The sequence below is a fragment of the Rattus rattus genome, chromosome 3, assembly GCF_011064425.1.
Source record: "Rattus rattus isolate New Zealand chromosome 3, Rrattus_CSIRO_v1, whole genome shotgun sequence".
Taxonomy (NCBI): domain Eukaryota; kingdom Metazoa; phylum Chordata; class Mammalia; order Rodentia; family Muridae; genus Rattus; species Rattus rattus.
In genome coordinates, this window is record NC_046156.1 from 98599165 (window position 1) to 98615238 (window position 16074).

A 16074-nucleotide genomic window follows, 5' to 3' on the forward strand; every position below is an offset into this window, starting at 1 on the left:
ATCCTTGTATTATGTTGTGGCCAGTTGTACTGCTACAACTATTGGCTTTTGTGTTTTCTTCAACTTTGCTTTTTACAGCATTCATTGTTTCTCCATCCTTACTAATATTAAAAGTTACGTGGATAGAATGATAGCCAAGCTTCCTCCTTAGCCCTGCCCTGTCTCTCATCTGCAGCTTCTTGTTACAGTCCACAACCACTGTTCCATTTCATCTCAGACTTCCTGATGCCTAACATTGGCTCCTTCTCCTAGATGTTTGCCTTCTGATCCATTGGCTCAGAATCATAGAAATTAGGCCAATGTTTTTGGCTGAGAATTAAAGCAGAACCAGGGACATTATAATGAATTTTTTTAAATTGATTGAACATAGAATCTTGAGCACATTCCAATTTTTTAAAAATTAAGGTTTACAGAATGCAAAAGGTTACATGACCTGCTTTTAGCAGAACATTGTTTGCTAAAGCATTGGTTGTGTAAAGAGAATTTGGATGGATGGTATGATTTTAATGTACCTAAAGTATATTTGGTAGCATGTGTCTTGAGAACAACTGTCCTAAACCAATATCCCAAGGTGATAGCTAACATGTCCTAAAAGAACACTGAATTATTCTGCTGTTCTTAGAACAGTTTTATAAATCAGTATTAAGAATAACTCAAAACACACTAACACACTAATACACACATATAAAAAATTAAAGAAATGGGGCCAGAGAGGTGGCTCTATGGTTTACACCTCCACTCCCTCTCCTCTCCCTCTCCCCTCCCTCTCCCTCCCTCTCCCTCTCCCTCTCCCTCTCCCTCTTCCTCCCTCTCCCTCCCTCCCTCCCTCTCCCTCTCCCTCCCTCCCACTCCCTCTCCCTCCCTCTCCCTCTTGCTCCCCCTCTCCTCCCCTCTCCCTCTCCCCCCTTGCTCCCTCTCCCTCTCTCCCTCCCCTCTTCCCTCTCCTATTCCCTCTTCTCCACTCTCTCTCCCACTCCCTCTCCCTCTCCTTTTCCCTCTCTCTCTCCCTTTTTCTACCTGTCTGTCTGCAAACTGCGAGCCAATAGTTTCATCAAGTCAGTGTTTGAAGTTTATAGCTCTCCCCATTCCCCTGCATATGTGTGTTTATGTCTTTGTGTGCACATGGAGAGAGAGCATGTGTGTGCTCAAAGGATAGAGGTCATCTTCTCTCATGACCATCTTATTCTTTGAGATAGAGTCCATCACTAATCCTGGAGCTCATCTATTGGCTAGACTGTCTTGCTAGTAAACCTAGGGGTTTCCTTTTTCTGCCTCCCCATGCTGAGATTATAAATACTTTGCCACCTCACCCAGATTTTCTGAGTCCTGTAGAGCCAAACTCAGGTCCTCCTGATTACGCAGCAGTGACTTTCCCCAGAATCCTTCCCTTGGGTCCTCTTCTGATGGTTTGTGCTGTGCCAGAACAGCATCACAATCTGTCCCTCTGCAGTGATGGGAAGGTTACTGCTCCATGTTACAGGAATTCTTATTACATTCCTGTAAGTCCTCCATGATCACTGCCTGGTTATCCAGGCTAGATGAGAAATTGTGATTATTTCAAATCACAGACAAACACAGGTGTAGCAAAATTTTCCTAACATGGTTGAACTTGAATTCAGAGCAACTGAGAATTCATATCACAACTCTAAAATAAAGAATCCGTTCAGTTAGCTTCCTTTGTGGAAGATGCTGTGTAGATACTACAAGTGATTTGTTGGGAAAATATTGAAACATGCCAATGCAGTTCAGCTTTGACAGAATAGAAAAATATTGACTATTCAGGCTTCTTAAAATATATACACACTTGGCTTTAAAATTACATTTCATCAACATTTTACAAATGTCAGAATATGTAATAGCTTCTTCTTTGGCCCTTCTGCGGTTGTCAGTGAAGAGGGCATGTCTGTTATTAGTACATCAAATGTAGTGGTGAAGACAGGATGGTCCTATGGATTGGTATTTCATAAATATAGTCTAGTTTTTCTCTTTTCTTATGTGTTGTGTGGCACACCTGTGTGTAGTCATGATACGTGCTTGTAGAAGAGGGAGAAGTAGAAGTGCAGGGCTCTCTCTACTGCTCTCTCTCAGGTCACATTCTCAGCTAGACCAGCTGGCCAGTGGGCATTGAGGGCTACCTGTGCCCGCTCTCAGCGCTGCTTCCCAGGAACACACAGGCAGTCCTGGTCGTCAAGACTTTTCATAACAGATGACCTCAAAGAGAATCCCAAGGATGTCCAAAGCTGCTGTCCATCCTATGCCATTAACACAGGAGTCGCGTTCATCACTTCTTTATTCTACTCAGCACTGGAAGCCAGAGAGCAGGCCACTAAGAAAGGGAAAGTGGGAGTGGTCAAAGCAATGCTGCAAAGGAGTGCTGGTATTCCTGGGAAGAACCTCCTCAGAAAGAACAAGGTAGCTAGAGGCTGAGGGAGGGCCTGCCTGTCAGCATCACAAGATCTCTAAACAGGTCACTGTGAGGAAGGAAGTCAGAAAGCTGGCTGCTGAGTGCACTGGCTCCACTTGAGGCTGATAAGCTGTGAGTAGGTAGTCCATGTCCAAGGCACAAACTGGAAACAAATAGCAGTAGCTGCCAGTTAGGATCAGAAGCTGGGAAACAGGAGTGCAGGAAGTAGCATTTGACTGTCCATTAGGTTTGAGAAGCTTGAATTTTTAATAAGTTGCTTAATAAAGCACCCCTACTGTTTCATTTGTTTAAAGCTTTGTTTTATTTTAGTTATAAGAATTTAGAATCTCATCACTTGGGAACTTTAGAACTCAGGCCTGTCTATCATCTGCCTTGCTAAATGTGCTACAGTTAAAATTAAGATATATGCTCTACTTTATCATCTAGCTTTACATACTCTCTATGTATAAATTTTGAAATTGTAAAATTATATTATTGTAAAATAATTGGTCACCTCCCGAAACTGTCAGGAACAGTAATTCCCATGGTATTTCTGTTGCAGGTTGCTGTGCCATGCTATGAAGGACCACATAGTTCGTGTTGCAAACGAAGCTGAGTTCATTTTGAACAGACAGAGAGCGGAGGATGTACATAAACATGCAGAGTTTGAGGTAAGTTTGTACAATCAAGCATCATTATTTGTTGCCTGACCTAAAACATGCGTAAGAAGAAAATGCCATTAAAGGCATCTCAGGCCTTGCTTTAAAGGATTTTCCCAGTATCAGACTGAGTCATTTATGCCTGGTCACTCTGTCATGCTCTTCGCCATGCGGAGAGGGTAGGCTGACATTGTTTTCAGTTAATGTAAAGACAGAACCAGAGATGCTATTGTTTTTAAGCTGTTAGTGTTTTACATAAGAACTAGGTGAGTGTAGATGCTGTGTGTGGTGTTATGGCCTCATGAAGTGTTTTATGGGTCTCCTAATTTCACTATTTAAATACAACAGTTGTTCAGTATTTCAGGTCACTCAATTTATAAATAGTGTATTTCAGAAATACATAGATACTCCCATATTTGACTTGCACAAACTCCTAGTGGGCTAAAAGGTATTAACCACAACATTTCATTTTCCTGGTGCATCATGCCAGTCAGTGCAGCTAGAGAAGAAGAGTCTGCCATTGGAGCTTCAGTGGGGAATTTATCTCAGCAAAGTAGCTCTCTGAATCATGAATATTGATGGACTAAGTGTGATGATCTCTGAGCTCAACAGCTGAGCAGCATGGGATAGAAAAATAACAACTGTCACTTGCATACACACAGCCACCTCTTGATTGGTCAAGTGGATAGCAGATACTTGATGGTAGATACTATGTTTTTTAAAACTGCTTAAAATATCAATAAAAGTTGTTGATAAAGTTGGATGGATGGATAGATAGATAAATGGATGGGTGGGTATGGGTGGCTAGATGGCTAGGTAGGTAGGTAGACAGACAGACAAACAAGTAGATTTACCATAGCTAAATTTCAAATCACATCAATAATAATAATATTGGATATTTATCAAGGTATTATACAGTACTTTTGATGGCTAGAAAAACTGAATTATCTCTGTTTGAAGAATATATTTATATATAAGATATCAGAACTCAAAATCTTTATTCACATATTAACTATGGTAGTAAACAAGATATTAGAATTTTAACTGAATTCTCTATAGGATCAATTTTGAGGCAATCTTATTTCTACTAAAAAAAAAGAAGAAGATGTTTTGAGGGAATATAAGCTGACCAGTATTTGTCTTATGAAATATCTCAAATATATTTTCAGGCATGCAGATGTTAGCTATAACCTTTAGCACATATTTAAATAGAGAGGCATTACATTACGATAGGGCAGTGTTTCTTTCTCACCTGTTCATTACTGCCCACATAGGCCGTTTTATAATTGCTCTCCTGGCCATTCTGTCTTCATCCCGTGTGCATCTCTGACTTCCCTAGTAGAAAAGAAAGTTTTTCTCAGACTCACCTCAAGCCTTGCTTTTTCCTGAGGTAGCAATGAGTTTAGACCCATGTGGGTGTGCAGCAAGGGTGCCGAAAGCTTCTGCGGGTGTTGAACGTGAAGCCTGGATGTGTTTAAGACTTGGTGTCCACTGTATACTGCCAGCAGAAGTAGTTTTGAGATAATAACCACTTTTACTTAATAGATACCCCACTGGTTTTTAAACTGAAATGCTTATATTTTATGCTAGAATAATGTTAATAAACTCATTGGTGTGTGTATATCTATGTATATATGTACATGGGTGTGTATCTGTTCGTATGTGTCTATACATACATATAAATATATATATACATATATATACATATATATATATATTGTGTGTGTGTGTTTGTACTAAATACACCAATTTTAAACTAAAAAAATATTTGCAGGAGGTTTGGTGTTTGACTAGACTAGACAATTCTCTGTAACCCTCATAGAAGCCTGCAATTAGGGGAAACATATTTAATTTGAGTGTGTACTTCCACAGTAAAGATTTTTTTTCTTAGTTAATACTGTAATTGTTAAGGAAGAAAAATGAAAATTTAATTTTACCCTTCAATAAGCTAATGAAATATTAACCTCATTGTTACAGCAGATCTTTGTACTAATTGGTGATTCCCTGTGCAAAAAGATAATTGGAAGATGAATTAATCCTTCTTAGATTATTATGGGTTCTTTCTCCAGAAGGGATGGAAGGCTTGCATAAAGTGCTAGCAGACAGGGCTGTGTCCCGGTTTCTTCTGTGTAGCATGGTTTGTCCAGTGATGGCAGTGGAGCTGGTTACAAGTGTTTTCTTAGATGTGGGATGTGTAACATGACAATCACAGACTGAGTCAGTCTACACAGTACCTGACCTCACGTCTCCTTTCAGCGCTGTATCAGAGATATTTATAACAGGGTCTGTTGGTCATCTGTGATGCTGATGTCAGGAAGCAAGATAGGACAGCTGATGGCTGTGGGATCAGGAAGATGAGAATGAGACAGTGATTCTTGTGAGACCTTTTGAAGCATTAAATATTAGTTAGAGAGGAGCAGTGGGAAAGCCTTGTCTTAGCTTCTCATTGTACAGATAGGAAGGTGAGTGGGAAAAGAAAACAGAGTCTACTTACAATGTCAAATAAAATAGCAGTGTGCTATATTTCTAAGTGATTTTTCTTTTATACTGTATTGTCTTTCAGGAAGCAAAAATTATATGACAATAACAAAATTTTTGTTTTCAAATAATTTTTGAAATTATGTATCTTTCTTTCAAGCTAGGCATGCTAAATTGTTTTTGTAAGTAGACTTACATTTTTAGTTAACTATTTCTACTTAATGATTAATTTTGATAATGAAATTAGATTTGAAGAAGTTAACCAAAGTATAAAAGCCATTGAAACGTTAAAACTTTTCAAAAATTTTAATGCAGTTTTCAAAAGAGCACATTTTCGTATGTGTGTCATTTGAAAGGCGAGTCTGCCTTCCTCACAGCAGCTCTAGGTGTGTCAAATGAGGGTTCTCCTTTGCTTGTTCTAGCCCTTTATCTTATGGGTGGGGATCGTTTTCTCTTTCTACTGTGCTCTTACTGGCTGCTTCCTTCGTAGTCGCAGTGTGCACAGTACGCTGCTGACAGGAGAGAGGAGGAGAAGATGTGCGACCACCTCATCAGTGCTGCCAAGCACCGGGACCATGTGACCGCCAACCAGCTAAAGCAGAAGATTCTCAACATCCTCACCAACAAGCATGGCGCCTGGGGGGCTGTTTCACACAGGTGGGTGAAGACTGTGTGGAGGAAGAGGGTAGCACGTGGATGCAAGTGAAAATCACCCATCTCACGGTGACCACATAGTTATTATGTAAACACCACTCAGAATATGAGAATGTGCCTTAACTCACTAGTTTATTCTTCACTTTATTAATTTTGATAAAAGCTTTTCTTTAACGCTGCCAATTTCTACTTTATGCAGGAAGAGTTAGGTGTAAGGTGTGCCTCTCTTTTTAAAGGACTGCCTTAAGTTTATACCAATTCTACTTTTATTTTTATATGGTAATGAATACAAGCACTTAACCTAGAGTATAATACGCTACTTTAGAGTTTAGTAGAGAAGTGATTTGCTACTTTAGAATTGTTTCTTTCACTCTCCATTCAAATTTAGGGATTTTTACATCTCAAATTATATGTTGCCTTAGCACAATCTAGCCAAAGTTACTCATTTGTGAAATATAAATTCTCTATTTTCTGAAGTATATGGACATATAAGGTGTTTTGGGTTGGTTTGGTTTTGTCTGTACACAATGATCTCAAAAGAAGTAATGAAAAAGTCACTGTGTTTAGATTGATGGTGTCATTTTTATATAACTCTATTTTCTTGAGCCCATCACATGTTCTCATTAGCTTTCCAGCAGTATGGTGATTTGTGGGATGTAGATAGGACACCACTATGAAACACTCTGGGAGAAGTGATTCTATAGGAGGAGGCTTGATAGTTCGTCCTGGCATACGATTACAAGAAAGAGATGAGAAAACAGTGGTAGTTTTGTATTTAAGTTAATACTGTAGGGTAACATCTTTAAAATGAGCACCAAGTACCTGACATTTATAATAACCACATAGCAGCCACACTATGGCCCTGCCATACTAAAGACTCTGCATTTGCAAGGCAGTCTCCATTAATCAATGAGATCTACCACACTGGTGTTACCCCTAAGGATGCTCCATTCTTAGTTGGCTCATACTTGGCTCCATGTCTTATCACCTTTCAAGAGAAGAATATGCCACTGCTACTATGTCAGCAAGCTGCACAAACTCATGCCACATAGGACATGAAGCCGTTTTAGAGTTGCCCAGTGTTCAGATCAGTCTCAGTTACATGCCAAGCAATCACTTCTCTCTAGAACTCATCTTTGGTCCTGTGTATCCCTATGCATGTGCCATTTCTGTGCCTTCTATAGTACCGTGAACATATGCCTATTCACTGCAGATAGGGCAACAACAGCAGACCAGAGAAACAGTTGTACCCAAATCCAGCTTAATGACTGACTGTGAGTTAGCTGGGGGTGTTAACAGAAGCATAGGTGAGGCCCATGCAGTGGCAATGACTCATGCAAGCTCTGTTCTTACAGCTCCCTGTGCAACTGGAGACAGTGCAGACCTGAGGCTCTCTCTTGCCAGTGACTGTCACTGTATATAGAACTGTTGAGGGGCTTGTGAGTCCTTTGTAAAGGTTCAGGAGCTTCCTGACCATGGCATGTCTTGTCTACTTCCTGAGTTCCATAGGAACTCCTACCAGAAGGGAAAGTACTAATTCAGAGGAAACTCCATCCAACAAACACCAAAAATCCTTGTTCCTGCATGAAACTACAGTCATCAATGTTTTCATTAAACAGTTTTGTGCAAGCCCAGTGGCTCTTAACCTATATTCCATTGGGAATTGCAAATTCATCATTATGTAAAGTATTGTAAAGTAAAATTTGCTTTTGAATGCTATCCTGTGTTTTACAGATGTAGCTTTTTTTGAGATGGCTCGGTGGGAAAAGCTCCTACTTGAACTTGACCTCTGGAACCCATGTGGTGCAAAGAAACAACTGACACACAACTTGTCCTCTAACCTCCATGCTTGCTACAGCATGTGAACATGCATACACATCTACACACACACCTATACACACAAATAAATGAACAAAGAAATTAATGTTTTATAAAGATCTGACTTCTCATATAAATGTCAGCTTTCACATTTTGTACATTGGATATGAACATTACACCTATTATAATTTAGAGATACTTTATAAATAAAAGAAAAATGATTCTCACATTTCTCATTTTAATTCATCAAGAAATACAATTCATTGCACATTGTAATCTGTGTGTCATCATTGGACACACTGAAAAGCATGTTTCCATGGAGTGGCTGTTTTATTAGGTCATTTTTGCAGACTGCTTAGACAACTCTGTGCTCCCGTCATTAGTTCCCTGCTGTCACAATGTCTAACTTCTTAGTTCACAACTCAGTCCTAGTGCAGCACGCTGCCTGCACTGGGAGCAGGCTCATCTTGTTTTGTGTGTTATCTCCTCTTCTAGTCTCTTCAGACTCAAGTGTCTCCCTAGGCCACCATTCTCTGATCATTTTTATCAAATTTATACTTTTTGTCCTTTCATCAGTCTCTGAATTGGTCACCTTTGATCTTCGTGACCCTTACGTCATTCACTTTCTTTGACCTGCACTATGGACTTTATTTGCAACTCTGTGCCCAGTGCGTAGTACTCTATATAGAACAGATGGTCAGTGTATGTTCTTACATTTACTTATTTACAGACTTTAATCAAAATAGAATTACAGCCCTGTCCCTCCTTCTGTCCCTCCCTCAAGCCCTTCCATTCCCCTACTCTCCTCCCTCCAGCTCCCTCCGTGTCTCCCTCAAATTGATAGTCCCTTACTTTTTGATTACACAAATGTGCATGAGTATACAAATGCAACCTACTGAGTCCATTTTGTTGTTAGTGTATATATGGCTTCAGGAATGGCCACACTGCATTGGATAACAGTTAAAGGACTCAAACCTATGAGAGGCAAATATCCCCCCCCCTCAGCAGTCATTAGTAAGATTCCCCCTCCCCATTAGCATGTACTGACACTGCCGTCTTTCCTGTCTTGTTTGTACAGCCATTTCTAGCCTACTTCCTGGTATTCCAGCTCGTAGAGTTTTTCTGTCCCTTCTTACGTGATGTCCTCTACACCATAGACTCAGGAGCTGCAGCATATCCATTTCATCTGGAATCCTCACAGTCCACTGATGTGCATTGTGTCCAGATGTGGTTTTCTGTGACAGGTCTCCCTTTTACGTAAGAGAAGCTTTTTGAAGGAGGAGTGGTAGCTACTTACCTGTAGGTATAAAGATAACTCTCAGACTACAGCTAGGGATTATCCTGGTCTAGCAGAGTGGCAGCAGTGGGTTCTGTTCTAAGATCTTCGACCTGATTGATTAGCCCCAGGACGCTGACTAGGTTTCTAACACCAGTCATGATTTCTTCCTGTTGATTGGGCATTGTGTCTAATAGACAGCAGTTGGTTACCTCAGACATGTGAGTGGCACTCATTGCACCTTTACAGATATCTTGCCATGCTGGTCATTGTTGTGGTTAGAGTCATTAATTGCTTCCCTCAGCTTACATAGTATTTCCTGGTACTATGGAAGCTAGGCCACAGACAGGAGCTTTTTACATGAGACCTAGCTTTAATAAATAGAGTTCTGTGCTCTAAGTGTATGGCGTGTAATAGCCATAGTGTACAGCGTTTAGGACAACCTATGGGTCATGGTTCTCAACCTGTGGGTCGTGACCCCTTAGGGGGTCATATATCTGATATCTTGCATGTCAGATATTTACATTACTATCCATAGCAGTAGCAAAATTACAGTTATGACATAGCAATGAAATAATATTATGGTCAGCGCTCACCACAGCATAAGAAAGTGTATTAAAGGTTGAGAAGGTTGAGAACTCCTAGTTTAGGAAATCATGACGAACCATTTAAAAGGAAATCTTTAGTGCCTAATACTGGCACTTTTATTAGTCTGTGGTTCTTGTCAGGAGTCTTATCAGCCCAAGTACCATAACTTGTGTGTGTGTGTGTGTGTGTGTGTGTGTGTGTGTGTATGTGTATGTGTCTACATTCAAACATCAAGACATATTCTAGAGCTATAGTAACAAAAACAATATGATATTGGCACAAAAAATAATGATGTAGACCAACGGAATAAAACAAAAGAGCTAAATATGTATACGTCTAACTACGGCCATGGAAATTTGGCAAAGAGCCAAAAAAAAAAAAAAAAAGGGAAAAGAAAGCATGTTTGACAAAGGTCCTGAAGAAACTGGATGTCCACATGTAGAATAATGAAATTATACCTGTATCTATCACCCTGTACCAAAATTATCTCCAAGTGGATCAAAGATATCAATTTGAAACCTGAAATGCTAAAGCTGCCAGAGTGGACGTTAGGCAGTGTCCTGTCTGCTCCATAGTTGTAAGCAAACTTGTCATCTAGGCTGGTTTATTAGCTACGACATAAAACTTATTAAGTAAATGGTAGCAGACATATAAGTGTGGGAAGTGCCAGGAGAGGAAAGTACAAAGCCCTACAGGACTAATTCTGGTTTTGGGAGGAGTTCTTTGAAGAAGCTTTATTCAAGCCAAGATCTCGTGACTAGATGAGTGTCGACAAATAGTAGGATTTCAATCATTCCAGAGAGAAACATCATCAAATCTCTGTCACGGAAATTAACAAAATGAGCAGACAAAAAGAGCAAGTGGTTAATGAACAGTGGGGATGGTAGCCTGAAGAGGAAATCATATTGGAAATGTTTGCATTTGTCCTGAAAGGCATAAAAGCAGGAAGGACTTTGAGCTTCAGGGCACTGAGATCTGACTTGTATTGATAAAGGTAAGCCCAACAGTGCGATGATGCTGTTTACAGAACAGATGGAAAAGTGAGCTCACCCTGCTCAGACCTGCACTCTGTCAACCCAGTGTTGCCTCTGCACAGAGGGCTCGCTGGCTGGCTCTGACCTCTCCAGCCCCGCCTTCCCACGCTTGCGCTCTTCACTCTGCAGGACCTCTGGCTCTGGCTCTGGCTCTGTTTGAAAGGCTTGCACTGTGCTTTCCTTTCCCAGTAACTCGCTTCCTCCCTTGGTGTGGGAACCAAACACTGATCACGTACAAAATTTGCTTATCAACCAAGCATTGAGTATGAAGGACTATCATCCCCATACTCCACTTTCATTTAAAATGTTTACTTTTAACACATATGTGCCAGTTCTGGTTTTTGTCTATGCCATGCTACTGGACCTACCATACTTTCACCATTTCAACTTATTTTGTTGCTCTTTCAGCTTTAACTAAAGTCTAAAATTTTTAAAAATCCTTTAAAAGTCTCTATCTCAAGAATCACTACTTTATTAATGTAAGTATGTATATATTTAAGTCTGTGTTAGCTTTGAGGATATATTTCCTATTCTTACATGCCATACCGCCTTATAACAATCCAAAGATTCTAATAGACTCCAATAGTTTAATAGGCCTGTGTCTTCATTTGGGTGGGTGGGTTTTTCATCAAAATACTAATACTGAGAATCAGTTTTTCTGATAAGATGTTGTTGGTCAATATCTTACAGTATGCAGCTGTTTATGAGCACCAAGTATACTGGCACATCATATTTAGTGCCTTATTTTGTCCTAAGGTAGACAATGCTTCTCCATTTTACACATAAGAAGTATGAGACTGATAGAAGGTTAAGGTCCCTACCCACTGTCACATAATTAAATAGTAGTAGAGACAAATTGTGCTCTAGATCTGTCTTACCCTAAAGTCTAAAGTCATTCCAGTATTGAAATTAATTACTAATTTTTCATATTAAGTATTTAAATTATTGATTGTAATGATGAAATAGTGCTAACTAAATGAAAAGAGGGCTTGGGAAGGTTGTGTTTTTGAAGTTATTTTTACCATCCTGTGTATGCAAAGCCTGAGCTACACTGATAGCAACAGTGCTACCTAATTAATCAAGGCAAGGCAGACAGGTATAACTGAAAAAGCTAAAGTGAAGAGAAACTCTTCAAAAGAAGTTAATGGTACCCAGTATCCAATAGCATCTTCCCATGCCTTCCAAAATTGTTTAGTGAAGCCCAAAAGCTCAGATTGACCAAGATACAATCCACAGACCATATGAGTCTCAAGAACTACCAAAGTGCATATGCTTCAGTCCTTCTTAGAAGGGGGAACAAAAATATTCATAGGAGGAGATACAGAGACAAAGTTTGGAGCAGAAACTGAAGTGAAGGTCATCCAGAGCCTGCCCGACCTGGGGACCCAGCCCATATACATAAGGCCACCAAACCCAGACAATATTGCTGATACCAAGAAGTACATGTTGACAGGAGGCTGATATAGCTGTCTCCTGAGAGGCTCAGCCAAAGAATGACAAATACAGAAGCGAATGCTCACAGCCAATCACTGAACTGAGAATGGGGTCCCCATTGGAGGAGTTAGAGAAAAAACTGAAGGAGCTGAAGAGGATTGCAACCCCATAAGAACAATACCAACCAACCAGAGCTCCCAGGGACTAAACTGCCATCCAAAGTACACATGGAAGACCCACGGCTCCAGCTGCATATGTAGCAGAGGATGGCCTTGTTGGGCACCAATGGGAGGAGAAGACCTTGGTCCTACCAAGGCTGGAACCCCCCTCTCCCATGTAGGGAAATGCCAGGGTGGGGAGGCAGGAAGGGGTGAGTGGATGGGTTGGGGAACATAGAAGAAGGAGGAGGGGGAATAGGATAGGGGGTTTCTGGACAGGAAACTGGGAAAGGGGAAAACATTTGAAATATAAATTTTTAAAAATCCATTAAAAATGGTCATTATCAAAACTAAACATCTATTTTCAGTGGAGAAAAAACTCTTAAAGGAATCTAAAACTATGAAAGAATGCATACTAGACTGGAAAAGGATATTTACAAACTCATAGGTTACAGGAGTTTGTTATTTTGTTTGTTTGTTTGTTTGTTTGTTTGTTTGTGTTTTCCAGACAGGGTTCCTTTTTGTAGCCCTTACTGTTCTGGAACTCAGTCTGTAGACCTGGCTGGCTTGGAGCTCAGAGATCACCTCGCCTCTGCTCCAAGGGCTATGATTAAAAGCATGCAGCACCACAGCCCATCTTACAGGATATTTATACCTAGAATATAGAATGTATTTTCAGTTTATAATGATATGAAATAGGTGTTGCAGATAAAGCAATCATAAGACAGTGGAGGAATCACATCATGTGAACAAGATGACAGCTAAACAAGAAGCATATAAAGATACTCAATATCAGCTCCTACATAAAGTCAAAACAAGATTCAATTATGAATGTGTTGGAATTTCCAAATTAAAGCAACAGAGAGGCTGGCAAGGTGGTTCAGCAAGTTACAGCACTTGGCACCATGCTAGAACTGGAAGATTATGAAGCATGTATAACCCACACACCCTTACAGAAATGCAAAAATCCAGCTTCTTTGGGAATACTTTAAATAAATTAATTTTCACTAGATATATATTATAAAATATGTATCTCATAATACTATATGTGTAAAATAGTAAATTATTCAGGGGTAAAAAAGACATACTTTACCAGATTCTTCAGGAAGTTTAAAATGCGAGGCTTTCATCTGGAATGGACAGTATATACTGTTTCGTTGTAGGCTGTGTTGCTGAGATATTGATAGCTCATGGGTTAGTTAACGCAGTACACACATTACCACATCCTTGACAGTGTGAGGGGTGAGACTGCTCATGGGTTAGTTAACACAGTACACACATCACCACATCTTTGACAGTGTGAGGGGTGAGACTGCTCAGCAAGTGAGGGTCACCCAGCAGAATGCAGCTCCTCGGAGAAGGCAATGGAAGTGAGAAGAGAATTGACAGCCAGGGAGATACTGAGGGCAGAAGCCCTAGCAAGTTGTAGATGGTGAAGATAAGAAACAGCAATCCAGGACTGACACCTCCAGAATTCAGTGATGAGGATGGTCAGATGTGTGTGAAGATGTCCAAGACTCACTGATTCAAAAATGAAAAGAGGAGATGCTCTATTGTATTGACTTTGACTTATTCAGGGTAATCCCAGTATTTGGAGTGGAAAGGAAGAGGTTTGCATATTCTCAATCTTCCATTCTTGAGAGGAATGACCTGGAGAAAGTAAGGACTACTAATGAAAGGAAAAATTAAAAGGTTATTGCTCTATTTAGCCAAAATTTAAGAGTCTCTAAGTTCATCTGCCTTAAAACAAAACATAATACACATGCAAATGAAAAGAAACAAAAAGTACACTGCAACATAACAGGACTTAAAAGGGTGTCACAATGCACCCTCAACAGAACTCTAATATGGGGCAGGAGGGCTTAGAAATGGAGATGTAGCACAAATCACAAATGACTGCTTGGGTGTGAGGGACAGGACTGGAGACTGCCTGAGCCAGTTGAGTGACCTAAAATATATAGAAAGGTTTTAAAATTAGAATAATTATTTTGATCCATTTTTCAGAAGATTCTTTTAAAATGTTGAAAGTCTATTTTATTAGATATGAGAATGACTATTCCAGCTTGCTTCTTGGGTCTATTTGCTTGGAAAACCTTGTTGCAGCCCTTTACTGTGCCATAGTCTATCTTTGTTACTGAGATGTGTTTCTTGTATACAGCAGAATGGTGGATTCTGTTTATGTGCCTTTTCTGTTAGCCTGTATCTTTTTATTGGGGAATTGGATCCATTGATGTTGAGAGATATTAATGACCAGTGATTACTTCCTGTTATTTTGATGGTGGTGGTGGTGGTAGTAGTAGTAATAGTAGGGGTGTGTGTGTGTGTGTGTGTGTGTGTGTGTGTGTGTGTGTGTGTGTGTGTGTGTGTGTGTGTGTTTTGCTTCTATTGCCCTTTTAGGTCTTGGACACTTTTATTCATATCTTTCACTTGTTTGATTCAATTTTCCTGTATTCATTTTTATTTGCCTCTTCTTTTAATCCCTCTGCCTGTTTGCATATATTTTCATGTATTTCTTTATTCATTTCCTCTTTAAAAGCCTCTATCATCTTTATAAGATTGGATTTAAGATCATCTTCTTGTATTTCATTTTCATTACGATATCCAGGATTTGCTATAGCAAGATAGCTGGGCTCCACTGGTGCCACATCACCCTGGGACTTGTCTGTTTTCTTGTGCTGTCCTTTAGACTTCTGATTTTCCCTGGTGTTGGCTGGATTATCCTGTGGCAGCAGGACTTTTCAGGAAGGTAGGGGGAGCCATGGGCCAGACAATGGAGCTCAGGGTATAGGAGTCTGCTTGACTTGCCTCAGGCAGGCCCCACTGGCAAAGGATTGGTGGGATAATGTTTCAAGCTGATAGTTCTTGGGGACTCTGCAGGTCTCCAGAGGGAATCAGAACACTCTTGAGATGTTGCAAGGATCCTCAGGACTAAAGAGTGAGCCCAGGGTACAGCATGCAAGTCACCTCTTTGGTTGGGTGACCCGAAGGAAAGTTTTTAACCATGATATATGAGTAAATGTTTACAGTTTATATTATATCCTATTGTATTACCTTTGTTAATTTATTTGTAGTCACTCTTTAATACATGTGATGATGTAATTTTTTAGATGTTAGTTTTTTAATTCAGTAAGTCCCCTGTCCCTTCGTTCAGAGAAAAAATTGGAGACAGAATCATTGGAGAAAGTAATGAAAGACCAGAAGAACTTTACATTTAATTGCCAATGTCTTGTACTTCAGAGCTATGCTTACAAACCACTGAAGTATGGATTTGCCACAATACCATCTGATAAGCAAAAGCTATGAGGATGTTCTCTGCTTTGATAGATCTGCAAGATCAGTGATCATAACACAGTATGTTTGCCTCCCCCAGTTCTCCTATATTAACAATAATGTGTGGTTTGGGTAGTATAATTTGATGTGACAAATCTCTCTTTTGTCAGTGTCTCTCTTGTATTTAGCATTATAGTTATAACTCCAAGTGTGCTATAAAAGATGACATCTGTGAAAACCACAGAATGCCTTATAGAAAGATCATCATGGAATATACATGACATAAATACAAAGACCTTTG

General features: G+C 39.8%; 1 protein-coding gene across 3 annotated transcripts in view; it reads left to right on the plus strand.

The window, feature by feature from the left end:
- Nbea (neurobeachin) overlaps positions 1-16074 on the plus strand; it is a 532117-nt gene that overhangs the window by 298581 nt on the left and 217462 nt on the right. For all 3 annotated transcript variants that reach the window (XM_032898369.1, XM_032898367.1, XM_032898366.1), the window contains 2 exons: positions 2967-3075; positions 6032-6198. In XM_032898369.1, the coding sequence (XP_032754260.1) occupies positions 2967-3075; positions 6032-6198 (276 nt within the window). The remainder of the gene's footprint in view (positions 1-2966; positions 3076-6031; positions 6199-16074) is intronic.